This window comes from Microcaecilia unicolor, chromosome 1 (assembly GCF_901765095.1).
Source record: "Microcaecilia unicolor chromosome 1, aMicUni1.1, whole genome shotgun sequence".
Taxonomy (NCBI): domain Eukaryota; kingdom Metazoa; phylum Chordata; class Amphibia; order Gymnophiona; family Siphonopidae; genus Microcaecilia; species Microcaecilia unicolor.
This window is the reverse complement of record NC_044031.1, coordinates 450,107,919-450,126,922: the sequence shown is the minus strand read 5'-3', so window position 1 is coordinate 450,126,922 and position 19,004 is coordinate 450,107,919. Positions and strand designations below refer to the sequence as shown.

The 19,004-nt window shown below is 45.0% G+C and overlaps 1 protein-coding gene across 1 annotated transcript in view; it reads right to left on the bottom strand.

Annotated features, from left to right (window-relative positions):
* Positions 1-1,980: 1,980 nt before the first annotated feature.
* Positions 1,981-19,004, bottom strand: part of C1H18orf63 (chromosome 1 C18orf63 homolog) — a 186,323-nt gene continuing 169,299 nt past the window's right edge. Inside the window, exons 12-14 of the mRNA XM_030212812.1 lie at positions 18,226-18,351; positions 3,915-4,004; positions 1,981-2,402 (exon numbers count right to left, since the gene is read on the bottom strand). Coding sequence (XP_030068672.1) covers positions 2,280-2,402; positions 3,915-4,004; positions 18,226-18,351 — 339 coding nt within the window. The 3' untranslated portion in view covers positions 1,981-2,279. The remainder of the gene's footprint in view (positions 2,403-3,914; positions 4,005-18,225; positions 18,352-19,004) is intronic.

Sequence of the window (19,004 nt, the reverse complement as noted above, 5' to 3'; positions counted from 1 at the left end):
ACCACATCGGGTTATTTTAATCCACATTGATAACTTGCCCCCTAAATGTTGGAGCTCAGTGAGCCTGTATGAAAGTGCATATATACAAACAACAATTCCAAAAATCAAATGAGCACTAAGGAGTCCTTTTACTAAAGCTTAGCATGCGCCAATGAACATTTGCGTGCGTTAAGTGCTAAGAAACCCATTATGGGCTTTTTACTATTTAGTGTGCGCCAAGCTTTAGTAAAAGGGCCCCTGTCCAAAAGATGTCTTTAGCAATTTTAAAGTATTACAATTTAAAATAATAACTCAGAAATCCTTTGTTTCAATGTAAATACAGAAAAGTTTTTTTAAATGTGAATTTCCTCTACTGAGGTCCGGAGGCAGCCTACAACTGGGCCTCGGGGGAAGGGGGGGGGGGGCAGAAGTAGTGGCATATAAGTGGGTCCAAGGGGATTTCTTATGTTAGAGGGAAGGGGTGAAGAGAGCCATGGGACAGAAGAAAAAGTTTTGGGCACTGGCATTTTCGGCCAAAACAGAAACAAGGACAGATGTGGATTTCGGGCTGGTTTTGGTGCCGAAGCTGTAACTGAATCCTAAATTTGGTCAGCCACTAGGGATGATTAGGACAGTTGCACACAGTTGTTCACCAAGGGGTCCTTTTACTAAATCAGTGGTTCCCAAACCTGGTCCTGGAGGCACTCCAGCCGGTCAGGTTTTCAGGATACCCACAATGAATATTCATGAGAGAGATTTGCAAGCAGTAGGTAGTGCATGTAAATCTATCAATCTATCTCATGAATATTTATTGTGGGCAACCCAAAAACCTGACTGGCTGGGGTGCCTCCAGGACCAGGTTTGGGAACCACTGCACTAAACTGTGGTAAAAATTGGCCTTAGTGCACCCCTACACAGGTCTTTCCCACGCACTAAGGCCATTTTTACTGTGGCCGAACCCCCCCCCCCCCAATTTTCTATTATTGACCGTGCACTAAGGTTGCCATTTTAATAAATTACCACCATCTATTAAGGAGGCAGTAAGGGCTTCTGTGCTGTGTGCTAATATTGTGCGGTAATGTTAGCACAGAAATGCCCACTCTCTGCTCCTGACACACCCCCTCAAAAATGCAAAAACGTAAGTACTGCAAGGTTAGCACACCCATATGGCAAAACTAACATGGAACGCTTTAGCGCGTCACAAGTTAGGCCATGTTTGCTGCTCTAGGCACATATTAGCATCTAATGCAACTTAGTAAAAGGGCCCCTAAACTAGATTTGGTGTTTTCATTAGAGTTTTATAGAACCTGTGAGTAATTTTCAACAAATGAGATCATCAATATTGGCCTTATTTCTCAACTTATACTTTTCACTTGCTTTTAAAATAATACACAGAAGTTACACCACAGGTACTTAATGCCATTCCTTGAGGTCTGGATTTGAGAGAGAAGGGCCAGGCAGCCAGAAGAAACTGCATCTGTGACCACATCTGAGGTCAAGTTAGCTCTGAGAGGTATTCAAGAGAGAGAGAGTGAGTCTCCTGGAGACTGCAGAGTCCTGGGAAAATTATAGACTGTAAATGTCTGAGTTATATTTTGTTTTCTGCTTTTGTTATTGTTGCGAGTCTGTCCTTTTTTTTTCTTGAGGACTATTTTTGTTTTGTGAACTTTTGGTTCAGATCTCAAATTCTCGCCCGGGCTGAGTTATTAAGTGCTACTAAACAGTGGAGAGTGTTGATTAACTTGTCAAGAACCCCCTAGTTATACTTGTCCTGACCTAAACACTACTACGTTATCCAGTGAGGAAAACACTGAAAATCAGTGTTACCTCCCTGAAGGTGTGCCCCCTAATCTGTCAAGTGGCATATAATAACCCTAAGAGGACCACTCCAGACTTGCAAGGGTTAAACCAAATATAATTAATCTAGAGTATTTCTCTTGAATATTCATTGTGGATATCCTAAAAACCTGATCCATTTTTAGACTACAAAAAATAGAGTATCTTAAGCTACAATATGCATTCAAGCAGAACAGTATTTTTCTCATTTAGATTCAGAGTTAATATAGAATTTCCCTCACTGGTACTCTATGGTAATAATGAACTACAGCAGAACAACTGAAAATAAAAAATAAATATACACAACTGCTGTAACATAACTCTAAGGCAGCTAACAACAAATGCTCATAAAAATACTGGCAATAACGAATAGCATTGAAGCCTTGTACTGTATTTTCCTTTTGTTTTTCAGTAAATTCCAAGTTACATGAATCACTGATCATTTTACTCAAGAAAATATTTAATTAAGATTCATTAATGAACTGCATAATTTTGGAGACAAGTTTTTCTTTCTTCTCTCTTGCCTTCACAGAAATGCCATGCTGCTTTAGCCAGAACTGAAGAGTTACACTGTTCAGCTTTGATAACTGTAAAACAATAATAATATAATTATCTCAAACAATATCATGCTGTTAAAAAGAGAAAACTAAATCAAATATGAAAATTAGCATATCAATTATTGAAATGGGATTTGGTCCAACATGCTATATAATTGGATTTGGATTTATTATTTTTAATCCGCCTTTGCTCAAGGCGGCTTACAAAAATACATACATAAAATCATGTAAAATCAAACATATAAATGGCAAGTGACCGACTCACCTGCAAATGCGCAGTAGAGACTTCCCTCTCTGTCCCGCCCTCGCGTCAAGACGTGATGACGTCAGAGGGCAGAACAGAAAGGGAAATGGAGTCGGACTGTCAGACGCTGCCGCTGGAGCCTGGAAACGAACATCGCACGCACCAACCTCCACCCTTCCCCCCCATCCTCGCCGCCGCTCCCGCCCCCTCCGTATCAGGTCCCCTGCACTGACCTGACAGCGCCTCTCACCTCCCTGTGGAAGCGCTGCAGGCAGCAGCAGAGCGATCTGCTGCTGCCTGGAGCGCTTTCACACGGAGGTAAGAGCCGCTGTAAGGTCAGTGCAGGGGGCACGGCACGGAGGGGGGAGGGAGCGGCGGTGAGGAGGGTAGCTGGAAATCTCGCCCGTTTTAACGGGCTTAACGGCTAGTACATACATAAAATCTGGAAATACACAAATATACAAACAATAACATCCAGGCCCTTAGGTGATTTAAAGAAGTAGTATCAAGTATAATATATTATAATTTTGTGTTAAAAGTGATAGTTTTTCAATTTATGAATATTTACTCTGAGTACATTTAGGAATTTCATATTAGGGAGCCTGGTAGGGGTGTATCTTTCGGTTAAGGCTTATATTATTAATGTGTATGGATTGCTCTTGAGACTGATAATACAGAACAGTTTATTCCACACTTGTGGTTAGCTGCATTTGGAATTGGCTGGTGGAGGTTTGGTGCATCCTAGACACCACTGCCTATTTAGGAGGTGCTAAGTGTTCCCACATTATCCAGTTAGTGCACGTTAATCAGAATGTGCTAGCTGGATATCACTTCCATGTTGATTCCCCACCCTTAGAACACTTGAATAGCACACGCTAACAGGCAAATTACTGCAAAACGCTTCAATATGTTTTGCATTAAGCCTTTTTTTGTGAACTAACCACACATTAGGGCTTAATGCTCTTTAGTAAAAAGGATTATAAAATAGGTTAACAATAAGCAATTTCCTAGACACTGAACCTAGGCGACTTGTTATAAAATTATTCTCGATAAAGGCAATTTTACAACTGTGTGCCTCTAGGTGCCTACTTTTCTTTATAGACTACTACTGACAAAATGGCGCCTGCGCGTCACACGTCGGCATTTCACTTTAAATAGATTACTCTCATCAGCTATCTTAAAGAGACAGGCCTATATGATTTATTATGCTAATAAATTCTTTATAGAATTACCCTCAATATAGGAGAAAGATAAACTAAAATGGTATAATAAGAACATAATCATTTTTAAAATCTTACCTGATTATTTTTTGCATGATTCTCTATATCCACATCCTGGATGGCAAGTTTGGTTTTGGATTTCTTGAGTTTTGTCTCACACCCTTCTTCCTGTCAAGAAACCAAACATACAGTCTTTACATGAATTAAGAATAAACAAGCTATGTTCTAAATGAATTTATTTTCAAATTATGTTATTGGAGACCAAAGGGCCTAGATCATGAAGAGATTCCCCACAGGCACTACGAAAACTGAGTAAGTTCTTAAATTGATACTGGAGTAGTAGTGGTTAGAGCAGTGGGCTGAGAACCAAGGAAGCAAAAATTCAAATACTACTGACATTCTTTGTGAGCCTAGCAATTGTCTCAGGTACAATGTTAGGGGTTCTTTTACTAAGCTATGGTAAAGCACTAACACTTGCTTACCAAAGCTTGAAAGGATTTATCGCAGGACATACTCAGGCATCCTGCGGTAAGTTTGAGATCTGCACGCGAAAACTATGTGCTAATAAAGCAAAGATACTTTCCTGTAGCAGCTATTCTCTGAGGCCAGCAGGCCATGAATTCTCACATGTAGGTGATGTCATCCATAGCACCTGGTCCGGAATGCTAACCAGCATAATTTGTCTTTAATAGCTCATGGCAGTGCATCAATCACACATGTGCAAGTGCCATCCAGCCCAGCATGCAATCACAGGATCATCAGTACAGTAATATAGCTATACAACTCCAAGAGGAGGTGGGAGAGTATGAAAGAATTAGTGGCCTACTGTCCTCAGAGAATACCTGCTACAAGTAAGTATCTTCACTTTCTCCAAGAACAAGCAGGCCAGTTCATTAACCCCTAGCCCAGTCTCACCGAAAAGAATAACAGTAGGACAATAGGAACTTGCAATGGCAAACTGTGTGAGAGTGCAGCCAAGAACAGAATAAAATGGGCCTAGGAGGGAGGAGTTGGATTCTAGACCCCAAACAAATTCTGCAGAACTGTCTGTCCAAACTGACTGTCGTTTCTGGTGTCTTTCTCAAGGCAACAATGGGATGTGAATGTGTGGACTAAAGACAATGTTGCAGCCTTGCAAAGCTCTACAATAAAGGCTGATCTCAAGTGGGCAACTGATGCCACCATGACTCTGACATTATGAGCCTTGACATGACCCTCAAGAGTCAGCCCAGCTTGGGCATAAGTGAAAAAAATGTAATCTGCCAGCCAATTGAAGATTGTGCGTTTCCCAATGGTGACCCCCATCCTGTTGGGATCAAAAGAAACAAAAAACTAGGTGGACTGTCAGTAGGGCCGAGTCTGCTCCAGGTAAAAGGCCAATACCCTTTGCAGTCCAAGGTGTGCAGTGCACTTTCATCAGGATGGGCATGAGGTTTAGGAAAGAATGTTGGAAGAACAACTGACTGATTCAGATGGAACTCCGACACCACTTTAGGCAGGAACTTAGGGTGTGTGAAATGTTGTGTAAGGTGGATCTGTTACTAGGGCCTGAAGCTCACTGACCCTGTGAGGTGAAGAAGCGAACAACTAAAGGCTGTCCAGAGATGGACTTACCTTCCACATGGTACTGGTAAGCATTATTTGCAATAAAGTGAACCCTTACAGAGTTGGCCTTAAGACCAGACTCAGAGAGGTGTAGAAGGTACTCAAGCAGGGTCAATTTGAAAGAATAACACTTTAATGGAATCTTTCCTGGAAGGTAGTAAAATTCTGGAAACAAATTCTAAGCTCTCAACATCTAGCCTGTGAGGGTCAGAGACTGGAGGTTGGGATGTAGAAGAGATCCTTTGTACTGAGGGTCAGGAAACACTCCAATCTCCACGGTTCTTCAGAGGATAACTCCAGAAGAAGCGGGAACCAAATCTGCCTGGGCCAATAATGGGCTATCAGGATCAAGGTTCCCTGGTCTTGCTAGGAGTTTTAGCAAAGTCTTCCCTATGAAAGGACTGGGAAGATATGCATACAGAAGGCTGTTCCCCCAATGGAGAAGGAAAACATTTGACACTAGTCTGTCATGTGCTCTGAGAATGGAACAGTACTGAGGAACGTTTTGATTGTGAGAAGTGGCAAAGAGATCCACTGAAGGGGTGCTCCAAACTCAGAAAATCTTACAGGCAATGCCTATGCTGAGTGACCACTCTTGCGGTTGCATGATCCTGCTCAGTCTGTCAGCCAGGCTGTTGGATTTGCCCATCAGGAACGTGGTTTTGAGAACTATCCAGTGCTGGAGTGCCCACTGCCACATCTAGATGGCTTCCTGACACCGAAAGTATGATCTGGTATTCTCCTGCTTGTTGGTGTAATACATTGCAACCTGATTGTCCATTTGAATGAGTACAATTTGGTTGGACAGCCAATCTCTGAAAGCCTTCAGCGTGTCTAGATCGCCCTTAGCTCCAGAAGGTTGACGTGACGATCTGTCTCCTGAGCTGACCAAGTACCTTGAGTGTGAAGCCTATCTAAGTGAGCTCCCCACCCTAGGTGAGATGCATCCATTGTCAGCACATTCTGGGGCTAAGGAATTTGGAATCGTCCACCAGAAAAGGAATTGAACTAATTCTGGTGTCAGATGGATGACATTTGCTAGCTTCCTAGAGACTTGACACCAATGGGAAGCTAGAGTCCACTGGGCAGTTCTCATGTGGAGATGTATCAAGGGAGTGCCATGTGCAGTGGAGGCCATGTGGCCTAGCAAACTCAAAATCTGCTGAGCTGTGACCAGCTGGCAGGCTCAAACCCAAGTGGCGAGAGCAACTAGAGCATCCGCCCTTGGCCCAGGGAGAAAGGATTGTGCCTGCTGTGTGTTTAGCAGGGCTCCAATGAATTCCATTTGCTGAACAGGGTGCAGATGGGACTTGGGATAGTTTAAAACAAAATAGATTTAAGAAAATCCTAGGTTTACAATGGCGACAATTATGTGCTGTTGTTAAGCTTCTATCTTTGGGAAAAAGTCCTTGTAGTTGGAATATTACTTTTTATTTCTTTTTTAATTGTCTTTCAGAAAGCTCCAATACATATTGTATATTTATCTTTTTAGTATTGCCTTAGACTCTATGCATCAGTGCCAAATAACAGCAACAGCATTTAGCTTAAAGTCCGATGGGGCCACCGTTTCACCCGTGTGGCTTCCTCAGGAACATGCGCTGTCTTGTATGGCTTACAGAGATCTACAAAAGGCAAAAATTAATTAATTACAAAACCCATTGTGGATTAAGCTTTCTCTCTCTAAAGTTGGTGCACTTACTTTCAGTTGTTATACTGACAAAATGGCACCTGCGCGTCACACGTCGGCATTTCACTTTAAATAGATTACTCTCATCAGCTGATCTTAAAGAGACAGTCCTATATGATGTATGCTTAGTAAAATACATACCAGTCTGTTTTACAGTTTAAACCCTCTGGTTCTAAGGTGTTCAATTTAAATGTCCATTTTGCTTCACTTCTTTGCAATTGCAATTTTCTATTGCCTCCTCTCTGGTTTCTTCCCTCTACTTTATCTAAAATACAACACTTCAGATATTCGGGAGTGTTTCTTGTCGATACAATGCTCTACTAGTGGTTCTGTCACGTTTTTTTTCTATTGATGTTGGATTTATGTTCAAGCATCCTGATCCTAAAAGCTCTGGTTGTCATCCCCACATACAATTTATCACAGGGACATTGAATGACATACACAACATATTCGGTTTTGCAATTAGTGAAGTGAGTTAAAAGATGTTCACGATTATTCTTTATATCTTTAAAATTTTTTGTCTGTATGGTAATTTTGCAAATCTGACACGTACCACACTTAAAATGCCCCCTAGTCAATGTTGGCAAAGCTGCAACATAATTCTTCCTTCAGATTTTTACCTCTTGCCAATGCAATTCTCAAATTGATTTTCTGAAATATGGGATTAATTTGCATAATCTCCCAGCGACTCTTCAATATTTTAGTGATTTCAGGACTTGATGAATTATATTTCATGACCATGGTGCAGATGTCACTGAATTTTTCTTTCTTACTCACGCTTGATAATAGAAGTTCCCTATTGTTGCATTTTCCTCTCTTATATGCCTTTTTAAACATATGTTTAGGATAACCTCTCTCTGGTAATTTGACGGTTAAATCTTTAGCTTGTCTTTTATACTTGTTCTCATCTGAACAGATTCTGCGAATTCTTAACATCTGTGAAATAGGCACAGCATGAAGACATCATCAATAAATCTCCACCATTTGTGTATTTTACAAACAAATGGGGAGGCTTCAATCCCTTCTTTCTCAAAGGATATCATATATAAATTTGCAATTGAAGGTGCAAATGCTGCACCCATTGCGACACTGCTCTTCTGTAAATAGAAGACTCCATTGAATAGGAAATAATTCTCCTTGATGGCTATTCTAGTTAAAGTCATGAGGAAGTCTGTGGGTATAATTTGTGGTCAATCTCTGGAGTTAAGCACCTCCTTCACTACTCTTAGTGCTTCATTTTGAGGGATGGACGTATATAATGAGTTGGCATCTAGGGTCACCAGTAGGAAATTGTTGTGTCCCCAATCTATTTCCGTGATTTTTTGCAAAAAATGTGTTGTATCTTTAATATACGATGGACTTTTTAAAACTTCCTGTTTTAAGAAAGCATCCACAAACATCAATAAAGGTTCTAGAACCGATTGTCTGGCCGAGAGGATTGGTCTGCCTGGTGGTCTGTGTGCATTTTTGTGCACTTTCAGAAGGAAATACATAACCGGTACCACAGGGTCAAAATGATCCAAAACTTTTTTTATCTTTAAAGGTAATGTAACCATCTTGCAATCCCTTTGCAGTGATTCTTCTAATTTGTGACTGCACACGCTTAGTAGGATTTAGTGCTAATTTTTTATATGCATTCTTGTCCTCTAGTTGCCGGAGACCTTCCATGATATAATCTTCTCTGTTTAACACAACTGCGCCACCTTTGTCAGCCTTTTTAATGATGATACTGCCATCTTTCTTCAAATTTTGCAATGCAGTGAATTCACTTTTGGTTAAACCGAGCTTCTCATTTCCCCCCCCAAACCCAACTCCCCGCTCCCCCCGTTTTCTATTTCTGTTGATGGCTCTCTCATTCTCCCTGTCTCCTCAGCTCGAAACTTTGGGGTCATCTTTGACTCTTCTCTCTCCTTCTCTGCTCATATCCAGCAGATTGCCAAGACCTGTCATTTCTTTCTTTACAACATCCGTAAAATCCGCCCCTTTCTTTCCGAGCACTCTACCAAAACCCTCATCCACACCCTTGTCACCTCTCGTTTAGACTACTGCAATCTGCTTCTTGCTGGCCTCCCACTTAGTCACCTCTCCCCTCTCCAGTCGGTTCAAAACTCTGCTGCCCGTCTCGTCTTCCGCCAGGGTCGCTTTACTCATACTACCCCTCTCCTCAAGACCCTTCACTGGCTCCCTATCCGTTTTCGCATCCTGTTCAAACTTCTTCTACTAACCTATAAATGTACTCACTCTGCTGCTCCCCAGTATCTCTCCACACTCGTCCTTCCCTACACCCCTTCCCGTGCACTCCGCTCCATGGATAAATCCTTCTTATCTGTTCCCTTCTCCACTACTGCCAACTCCAGACTTCGCGCCTTCTGTCTCGCTGCACCCTACGCCTGGAATAAACTTCCTGAGCCCCTACGTCTTGCCCCATCCCTGGCCACCTTTAAATCTAGACTGAAAGCCCACCTCTTTAACAATGCTTTTGACTCGTAACCACTTGTAACCACTCGCCTCCACCTACCCTCCTCTCTTCCTTCCCGTTCACATTAATTGATTTGATTACTTTATTTATTTTTTTTGTCTATTAGATTGTAAGCTCTTTGAGCAGGGACTGTCTTTCTTCTATGTTTGTGCAGCGCTGCGTACGCCTTGTAGCGCTATAGAAATGCTAAATAGTAGTAGTAGTATTAGTAGTAGTAGTAGTAAATTACGTGGACCTTTTCTATTGTATCTGGATTTGTTCATTAGCAATTTTACATCTCTTACCACCATGCTCTTGAAGGTACTAAGAGTTGCATCTAACTGGCCTGCCAGTTTCCAGATAGATTTTGGTTTATTACCGTTCTATCTTGGTAGGTGGGTTCTTTGCCAAAAAACATGCGTAATTGTAACTTCTTGATAAATTTCTCAAGGCCTACATGAAACTGAAAATCGTCAATAAATAGAGCGGGAACAAATGTGAGACCCTTAGATAAGACTTTTTCTTCTTCTGCTGCTAAGGTTTTACTGGATAAATTAATTACCACTGATTGTCCATTCTTTGTGTACTAGTCCACGGTCTGCTCCTCTGAGTCCCTCTTCCTCCTAAAAAACTCCTACTGTTCTTGCTGGATGATGAAAATTCTTCTCCGTGTGCTGATTGCTTATCTGTGGGCTTAAAGTGTGCTGCATCTTCTTTCTGATACGTCCATGTATATACTCTGTAATTGGAACAATCCTTTTCATCCCTGCTGAACTTCTTTAATTTGGACTTTTTGATAGATTCTCTTAACTTATCAATGTTGTCTTTCAATTCTTGATGTTGTTTATCAAATTCCTCTGTTGTACTTTTACTCTTAATCAACTGGATGCTTTTATCTAATTCCTCCTTCAAATTGTTAGTTAATGTTTTACTTTTTTCTATAATAAGTAACATTAAATCAAGGGAACATTTGTTGAGTATTTTGTTCCATTTCTCTATAAAATTTGTGTCAAGAAAATTTTGGGTGCCTTGTTTATGCGCAAACCTCTAGGTATTCTTTCCTTTTTGCAATATTCTATAAGAATTCCACTGTTCAATTCAATCTTAATTATGTTCTTATTTTTGAACAGTATATCTGACCAACCATTAGTGGAAGAGGCATTTACTTGTTCTAAATTGAACTCCGAGGGGGCATTTAATAGTTTGTTGATTTGTATTAGTAGTAGTAGCTAGCCTGTTGTACTGAGAAACTGAAAGCAGTGTTCCAAGGATTGGAGAACATACTGCAATATTACCTACCTACTCATCCATTTACTACCCATCCATCCTTCTATTATGTTATACTTAATTTCCTACTTTACATAACAAAATTCTGTTACCTATTACTATATAAGCCGCATTGAGCCTGCTTTTAGTGGGAAAGTGTGGGATACAAATATAATAAATAAATAAATACATAAATAAATAAATAAATTCTGTGTATGACACTCAACTAAATAATGCAGAAATGACCAGTGAATAATTAGGTAAATCTATACAAACTCTTTGGAACACTAGTCAGTGTGCTTATCAAACCTCTCAAGGTGTTTTGTTTTGTCAAGGAGAAAACCCTCAGAAACCTAATAGATTTAAGAAAATCCTAGGTTTACAATGGCGACAATTATGTGCCGTTGTTAAGCTTCTATCATTGGGAAAAACTCTTTGTAGTTGGAATATTACTTTTTTATTTCTTTCGATTCACCTCCACCTGTTCCACACCACTCAGGATTTTGTAGACCTCAATCTGCCTTCTCTTTTCCAAGCTGAAGAGAACCTTACCTCTTTAGCCTTTTCTCATATGGGAGCAGTTCCATCTGCTCTATCATTACATATGATAATTAAGAGGAAAAGTTTTACCCGAAAAGGGAAAGCACTAAAAGGCAAAAAGTTGATGCATTGAGGAGAGATTAAAAACACAACCTCTCTGCTCTGTGAAAAATGAAAGACTGCCAGGCCCATGCTAGTGTGTCAGATGGGAAGGCAAAGACTTACCCCTGATATTCAAAACCATTTATATGGCCAGGAACAGCACCTGGCCAGTTAAGGTAAAATTATGTATAATCATACCTGATAATTTTCTTTCCATTAATCATAGCTGATCAATCCATAGACTGGTGGGTTGTGTCCATCTACCAGCAGGTGGAGATAGAGAGCAAACTTTTGCCTCCCTATATGTGGTCATGTGCTGCCGGAAACTCCTCAGTATGTCGATATCAAAGCTCCATCCGCAGGACTCAGCACTTAGAGAATTACACCCACGAAGGGACACTCTGCCCAGCTCACCACCGCCGAAACGGGGGAGGGGAATTAACCCAGCTCATCCCCACACAAGTGGGGGAGGGGAATCCGTCCAGCTCATCCCCGCGGAGCAGGGGAGGGACACCACACCCGCCGATGCGGGGGGATCTGGCTTATCCTGCAACCGCAACCGCGGGAGGAGCTGACTGACCCTAACACCGCCGAAGCGGGAGGGGTACAAAGCTGCCCTACAGCCGCACGAAGCGGGAGGGAGTGCCGGCAGAATTTATGTCTCAATCCAGCCCCGTAAAACGGAGGGGAGAGGAATGCAGCAGCTCACTGTAACACAAACTCGTCTCAACTCTTGAAGAATCCAAGTGAAAGAAGAACTTGAACACGAAGTCCTCCTGAAGTAACTGAAGGCTAAACTTGAACCTAAAATTCAACCAGAATATAAACAGTACAGATATCTGGGAGGGGCTATGGATTGATCAGCTATGATTAATGGAAAGAAAATTATCAGGTATGATTATACATAATTTTACCTTCCATATCATCAAGCTGATCAATCCATAGACTGGTGGGATGTACCGAAGCAGTACTCACCCAGGGCGGGACATAGAAATCCCTGACCTCAACACTGAAGCTCCAAACCGGGCCTCCGCCCGTGCAGCCACAGTCAAACGGTAATGCTTGGAGAATGTATGAGCCGAAGCCCCGTTGCCGCCTTGCATATCTCTACCAAGGAGACGGATCCGGCCTCTGCCATCGAGGCCGCCTGAGCTCTCGTGGAGTGAGCCTTCAGCTGGATAGGCGGCACCTTCCCCGCGGCCACATAAGCCGCTGCAATGGCTTCCTTGACCCATCTTGCCACTGTAGGCTTAGCAGCCTGCAGACCCTTACGAGGACCTGCAAACAGGACAAACAGATGATCCGATTTCCGGAAATCATTGGTCACTTCCAAGTATCTGATGATGACTCGTCTCACATCCAGATATTCAAGAGCGGAGTACTCCTCTGGGTAGTCCTCCCTACGAAAGGAAGGGAGACAGAGCTGCTGATTCACATGGAAGCGAGAAACAATCTTGGGCAGGAAGGAAGGCACTGTGCGAATAGTCACTCCTGCCTCAGTGAACTGCAGAAAAGGCTCTCGACATGAGAGCGCCTGGAGCTCGGAAACTCTTCTGGCTGAAGTGATAGCCACCAAAAAGACTGCTTTCAACGTCAGGTCTTTCAGAGATGCCCTCGACAAGGGTTCAAAAGGCGGCTTCTGCAATGCTCTTAGCACCAGGTTGAGATTCCACGCAGGCACCACTGAGTGCAGAGGAGGGCGCAGGTGAATAACTCCCTTGAGAAAGCGCACCACATCTGGCTGCGAAGCCAGGGAAGCACCCTTCAGGCGGCCCCTGAAGCAAGCCAGAGCCGCTACCTGGACTTTAAGGGAACTGAGCGACAGGCCTTTCTCCAGACCTTCTTGCAGGAACGCCAACACTGAAGAAATTGGAGCAGTGAAGGGAGAAAGAGAGCCTGCTTCACACCATGCTGCAAAGATACGCCAAACCCTGGCGTAAGCAGTAGAAGTAGAGCGCTTCCTCGCTCTCAGCATAGTGGCGATGACCTTGTCTGAGAAGCCCTTCTTCCTCAGACGCTGCCGCTCAATAGCCAGGCCGTAAGACCAAAGGGAGAGGGATCCTCCATCACCACGGGACCCTGACGTAACAGGCCCTGCTCCACTGACAGCCGCAGAGGATCGTCGACTGAGAGCCTGATCAAGTCCGCATACCAGGGACGTCTGGGCCAATCCAGACCCACCAGGATTACCCTGCCGGGATGCTTTGCCACCCGGTCTAGCACCCTGCCCAACATGGGCCAGGGCGGGAACACATAGAGGAGCTCTTGTGTCGGCCACTGTTGGAGAAGAGCATCTACTCCCAGGGATCGAGGGTCCCGTCCTCTGCTGAAGAAGCGCGGCACTTGGCAATTGGCCGATGACGCCATCAGATCTAGGCTCGGCTGGCCCCAGCGCTTCGTGATGTCCAAGAACGCCTGAGCAGATAGTTGCCACTCTCCGGGCTCCAAGGTATGGCGACTGAGAAAGTCCGCCTTGACATTCATGACTCCGGCAATGTGGGCCGCTGAAAGCTGCTCCAGGTTCGCTTCCGCCCACTGGCAAAGACTCATAGCCTCCTTGGCTAGAGGGGCGCTCTTGGTACCTCCCTGGTGGTTGATATAGGCCACAGCCGTGGCATTGTCCGACAGGACCCGTACAGGCTACAACACCAGTACCGGGATGAACTCCAATAACACCAACCGAATGGCTCTGAGTTCCAGGAGGTTGATAGACCACTTGCCTCTGCAGGAGACTAGAGCCCCTGCGCTGTCCTTCCCAAGCAGTGGGCTCCCCAGCCCATCAAAGAGGCGTCTGTCGTGACGACAATCCACTCCGGGGTCACCAGAGGCAATCCTGCAGACAACTTGTCTGTCTGCGTCCACCAGCTCAGCGCCTTGCGCACTGCTGGGTCCACGGGAATGCGCACAGCATAATCCTCCGACATCGGAGTCCAGCGCAGCAGCAGAGATAGCTGTAGTGGTCTCATATGAGCCCTGGCCCAGGGCACTACTTCCATCGTGGCCGTCATAGAGCCCAACAGCTGCACGTAGTCCCAAGCCCGAATAGGAGAGGCTACTAGGAACTAATCCACCTGAGCCTGAAGCTTGACAATCCGATTGTCTGGCAGGAACACTCTGCCCACTTGGGTGTCGAATCGAACTCCCAGATACTCCAGGGACTGAGTCGGGCGCAGCTGGCTCTTCTTCCAGTTGATGATCCATCCCAGGGAGCTCACCAGAGCAACTACCCGGTCCATAGCTTTGCCGCACTCTGCATAAGAGGGGGCTCGGATCAACCAGTCGTCCAGATAAGGATGGACTTGTACTCCTTCCTTTAGCAGGAAGGCCGCTATGACCCCCATTACTTTGGAAAAGGTCCGCGGAGCAGTAGCCAACCCGAAAGGGAGGGCTCTGAACTGGAAGTGTCGTCTCAGGACTGTAAAACGCAGAAAGCGTTGGAGAGGAGGCCAGATGGGAATATGCAGGTACGCTTCCTTGATGTCCAAGGAAGCCAAGAACTCTCCTGCCTTCACTGCCGCTATAACAGAGCGGAGAGTCTCCATGCGAAAGTGCCTCACTTTCCAGGCCCGATTGACCCCTTTGAGGTCGAGGATAGGCCGGACAGAACCTCCTTTCTTTGGAACCACAAAGTAAATGGAGTAACGTCCCTTGCCAATCTGATTTTTTGGCACCGGAACGACCGCACCCAGGCGGATCAGGTTGTCCAAGGTCTGCTGCACTGCCACAGCTTGACCGGAGACTTGCAGGGAGAGAGTACAAACCCGTCTCTTAAGGGTTGGCAGAACTCTAGCTTGTAGCCGTCTCTGATGACTTCCAGCACCCACGCGTCTGAAGTTATAGTGGTCCACTCGCCCAGAAACGAGGACAGCCGTCCTCCAATCTGCACTGGGGCGTGGACCAAGGCCCCGTCATTGGGTACGAGACCCTGGGGGAGGACCGGAGGGAGCACCTCCGGGACGGCGGTCTCTGCGAAAGGAATGCTGCTTGGGGGAGAAATTCCTCTTGAAGGAAGAGGGGGCAGAGGAACCCGACTTGCCCGGGCGGTACCGACTGGCGTCCAGCAACCGTCCTCTGGAGGTACCGGGACGAGTACTAGCCCGAGCCCTGACCTCTGGTAATTTCTTGCCCTTAGACGTGCCAAGATCGGTCACGATTTTGTCCAGCTCGACCCCAAAGAGCAGCTTGCCTTTAAAAGGCAATCTAGCCAGGCGGGATTTAGAGGCGTGGTCAGCCGACCAATGTTTCAGCCAAAGCCACCGCCGCGCAGAGACTGTCTGAGCCATGCCTTAGCTGAGGCTCTCAAGACATCATACAGCAAGTCTGCCAAATAGGCTAAGCCTGATTCCAGGGCCGGCCAATCAGCCCTCAAGGAAAGATCCGAGGGGGAAGCCCGCTGCACCATAGTCAGGCACGCCCTGGCCACATAGGAGCCGCAAACTGAGGCCTGCAAATTTAACGCAGCTGCCTCAAAGGACGACCTTAAGGCCGCCTCCAATCTTCTGTCTTGGGCGTCCTTTAGGGCCGTGCCACCTTCCACCGGCAACGCCGTTTTCTTAGTCACCGCAGTGATTAAAGAATCCACGGTAGGCCACAGATAGGCCTCACGTTCACTCACAGCCAAAGGATAGAGGCGGGACATAGCCCTAGCCACTTTAAGGCTCGTTTCCGGGACATCCCATTGAGCCGCAATTAAGGTGTGCATGGCATCATGCACGTGGAAGGATCTAGGCGGGCGCTTCGTCCCCAGCATAATGGCAGAGCCAACAGGGGCTGAGGGAGAGACGTCCTCCGGAGAGGAAATCTTCAAAGTGTCCATGGCCTGTAACAACAGGTTGGGCAAATCCTCTGGGCTAAAAAGCCGCGCTGCAGAGGGGTCATCCGCTCCATCCGAGCGGGGATCTATCTCCTCCAAGGAATCCGCAAAGGACCGTTGGGAGACCTCAGACACGCTGCCCTCATCTACATCGGAGGAGACAAAGTCCTCCAAGGCCTGGAAATCAACCCGAGGGCGTTTACCTCTGGGAACCTCAACCTCTTTATCAGAAGAGGGAGCAGGGGCAGCGTTTTGCATGAGGAAAGCCTGATGCAGCAGCAAAACAAACTCGGGGGAGAAACCCCCCAGACTGTGCACTTCCGCAGCCTGGGCAACAGCCCTAGACGCACTCTCAACCGGCGCTCGCAATAGCGGGGGAGAGACATGCTGCGCATCCAAAATGGCGTCCGGCGCGAAACTCCGCGAAGGAGCCGCGCGGGAAGAACGGCGCTTAACTTTAGCCGCTTTGTGCCGTCGCCCAAATTAAGGGCGTTCATGGCATTAATGTCTCCAACCTCAAGGGCGGCCCACGAAGAAGCCGTCCGAGCCGCGTGGCCGGCCAAGATGGCGGAGGCGAGGAGCGGGGGATGGGCGTTTATGGCGGGAAAAAACCGCCACGCCGGAGGAACGACCGGGACATTCATCGGTCACTAAACTGTCAACCATCAAGGGCGAATCAGGTTGTAAAACCCCCGCATCCCCTCTAGAAGCGCTCCAGCGATCCGGGGAGCGACCCTTTGCGCCCTCGCCCTCCGACGCCATATGCCACGAGGAGAAGAATCGGGGAACCCCCTGCCCGCTATAAAAAGGTAAAATTACCTGCTTGCCGCTCCGAGCTGTAACGAACTGGTGTCCCAGTGAGTAGCTGCAATGAACGTTTAAAGAAACGTCGAATTAAACGCCTTTAAAGACGTTTAAAATTTTTTATTTATTTATTTTTTTTAAACGGAGCCAGCGGGAGGGGGGAGAAAAGGAGGGACCTGGCACCACCAGGTTTGCACTTGCTCAAAAGAGCCCTCAACCCCAGGCCTCAACAAAACCTAAGGATTAGGCTTGGAGGCCTAGCCAGAGCTGCTGCTGTGTGTGACCACCACCTGCTGAGATAGAGAACATACTGAGGAGTTTCCGGCAGCACATGACCACATATAGGGAGGCAAAAGTTTGCTCTCTATCTCCACCTGCTGGTAGATGGACACAACCCACCAGTCTATGGATTGATCAGCTTGATGATATGGAAATGGCACTTATCTGGCTATCCAGTGATATTCAGCAGGGGTTAAGCTGGCTATCCCCCACTGAATATCCCCGGTTAGCAGCTAGGAGATAACCGGCTGTATTGCATGATATAGCCAGCTATCCCTGAATAGTCGTCGCATAGCCTGCTATTGTAAGCGACCACATCGGGCCGCTTAAATAGCTAGAATACCTTTAGCTGGTTTAAATTTAACCAGCTATCTCCGAATATCAACGTAGCCAATTAAGTTTAAACCATCCAAAAATAAACTGTATATTCAATGCCAGTCACTGGAAACGGTCCGGCATTGAATATCCGGGCTTATTGCTGAACACAGGTGTTAGCCAGACTCCCTCCCATGGAGGGAGTGTACTGCCAAAGTGTGGCAGTACACTTTGGCAGCGTCTACACCAAGCTCCGTTGGATGACAACACCATTTGTGAGAATATCATGTTTGCTTGTGCTTGGAGAACAGCCCTATACGTTCAGTTTTAAAATTAACCATATATTTGTTTTGTTAGTTTCTGCTTCTGTGTGTGCATACAGTTTCAGCTTCCTACAATGTCCAAAAGTTGGTTACATTTCATGAATCTAATAAAAAGACTGATATCAGGAATATTATAAATGGAAAAAAATGTATTTTATTCATTTGTAGCTCAGCTGCAGAACCTATGCTCATGGTACCTGTTTTCTTTTGATGGATTCTTTCCTTGCAGTGGCCTTTGTCCCAGTCTTTAATTTGAAGAACTTCTCACAGTGCAAGGGATCACCAGTTGTGAACCTCTGAGTCGTTTGTTTCTTATCTGCATACTGCAAATTTGTAGTAGTTAGTATTGTGTTTTGTTCTGGTCCTTTACGGTTTATTGCAATATGATTTTCCTACTCTACAGTACTTTAAGTAGCAAACAGATTAGATATAAATCTTAAGCTCTTCCATAACATACAGCACAAATGCGTAGCATTATATATATATATAAGGGCACTTTTTTAAAGCTTTTTTTCCAGATGTAAAGCCTGTTTTAACATGGAAAAATGCTCTTTTAAAATTTAAAGCGGTATTTTATCTTTACTCTTATACATTTGTTTGGGGAGGTATACACACATAACAATTAGGTGCATGGAAAGGATGCACCTACCTTTATATGATCCAAGAATAAGCATTCTTGGGGGTGTAGCCTGGGCTAAGCAAGGATGGAGTTGCAATGAACACACAGAATGCACGCAGAACTTTACACCATCTTTCAAAATTTGTGCTTCTGAATTTGTGCACTATTTGGGCTAGTTCTGGGTGCCTATTATATAAAAGGACTTTCACCAAGAAATAAGTTTCTTAACAAGGTGTTCCCATGCTGACATATTAAAAAATGAGTAGTTTACCATATTTAAAATAAGAAAATGAAAGCAAAGGTAAATATTAAAAATTGAGTTACTGTTGGGGTTATAGGTCTAAATTCTATAAATGG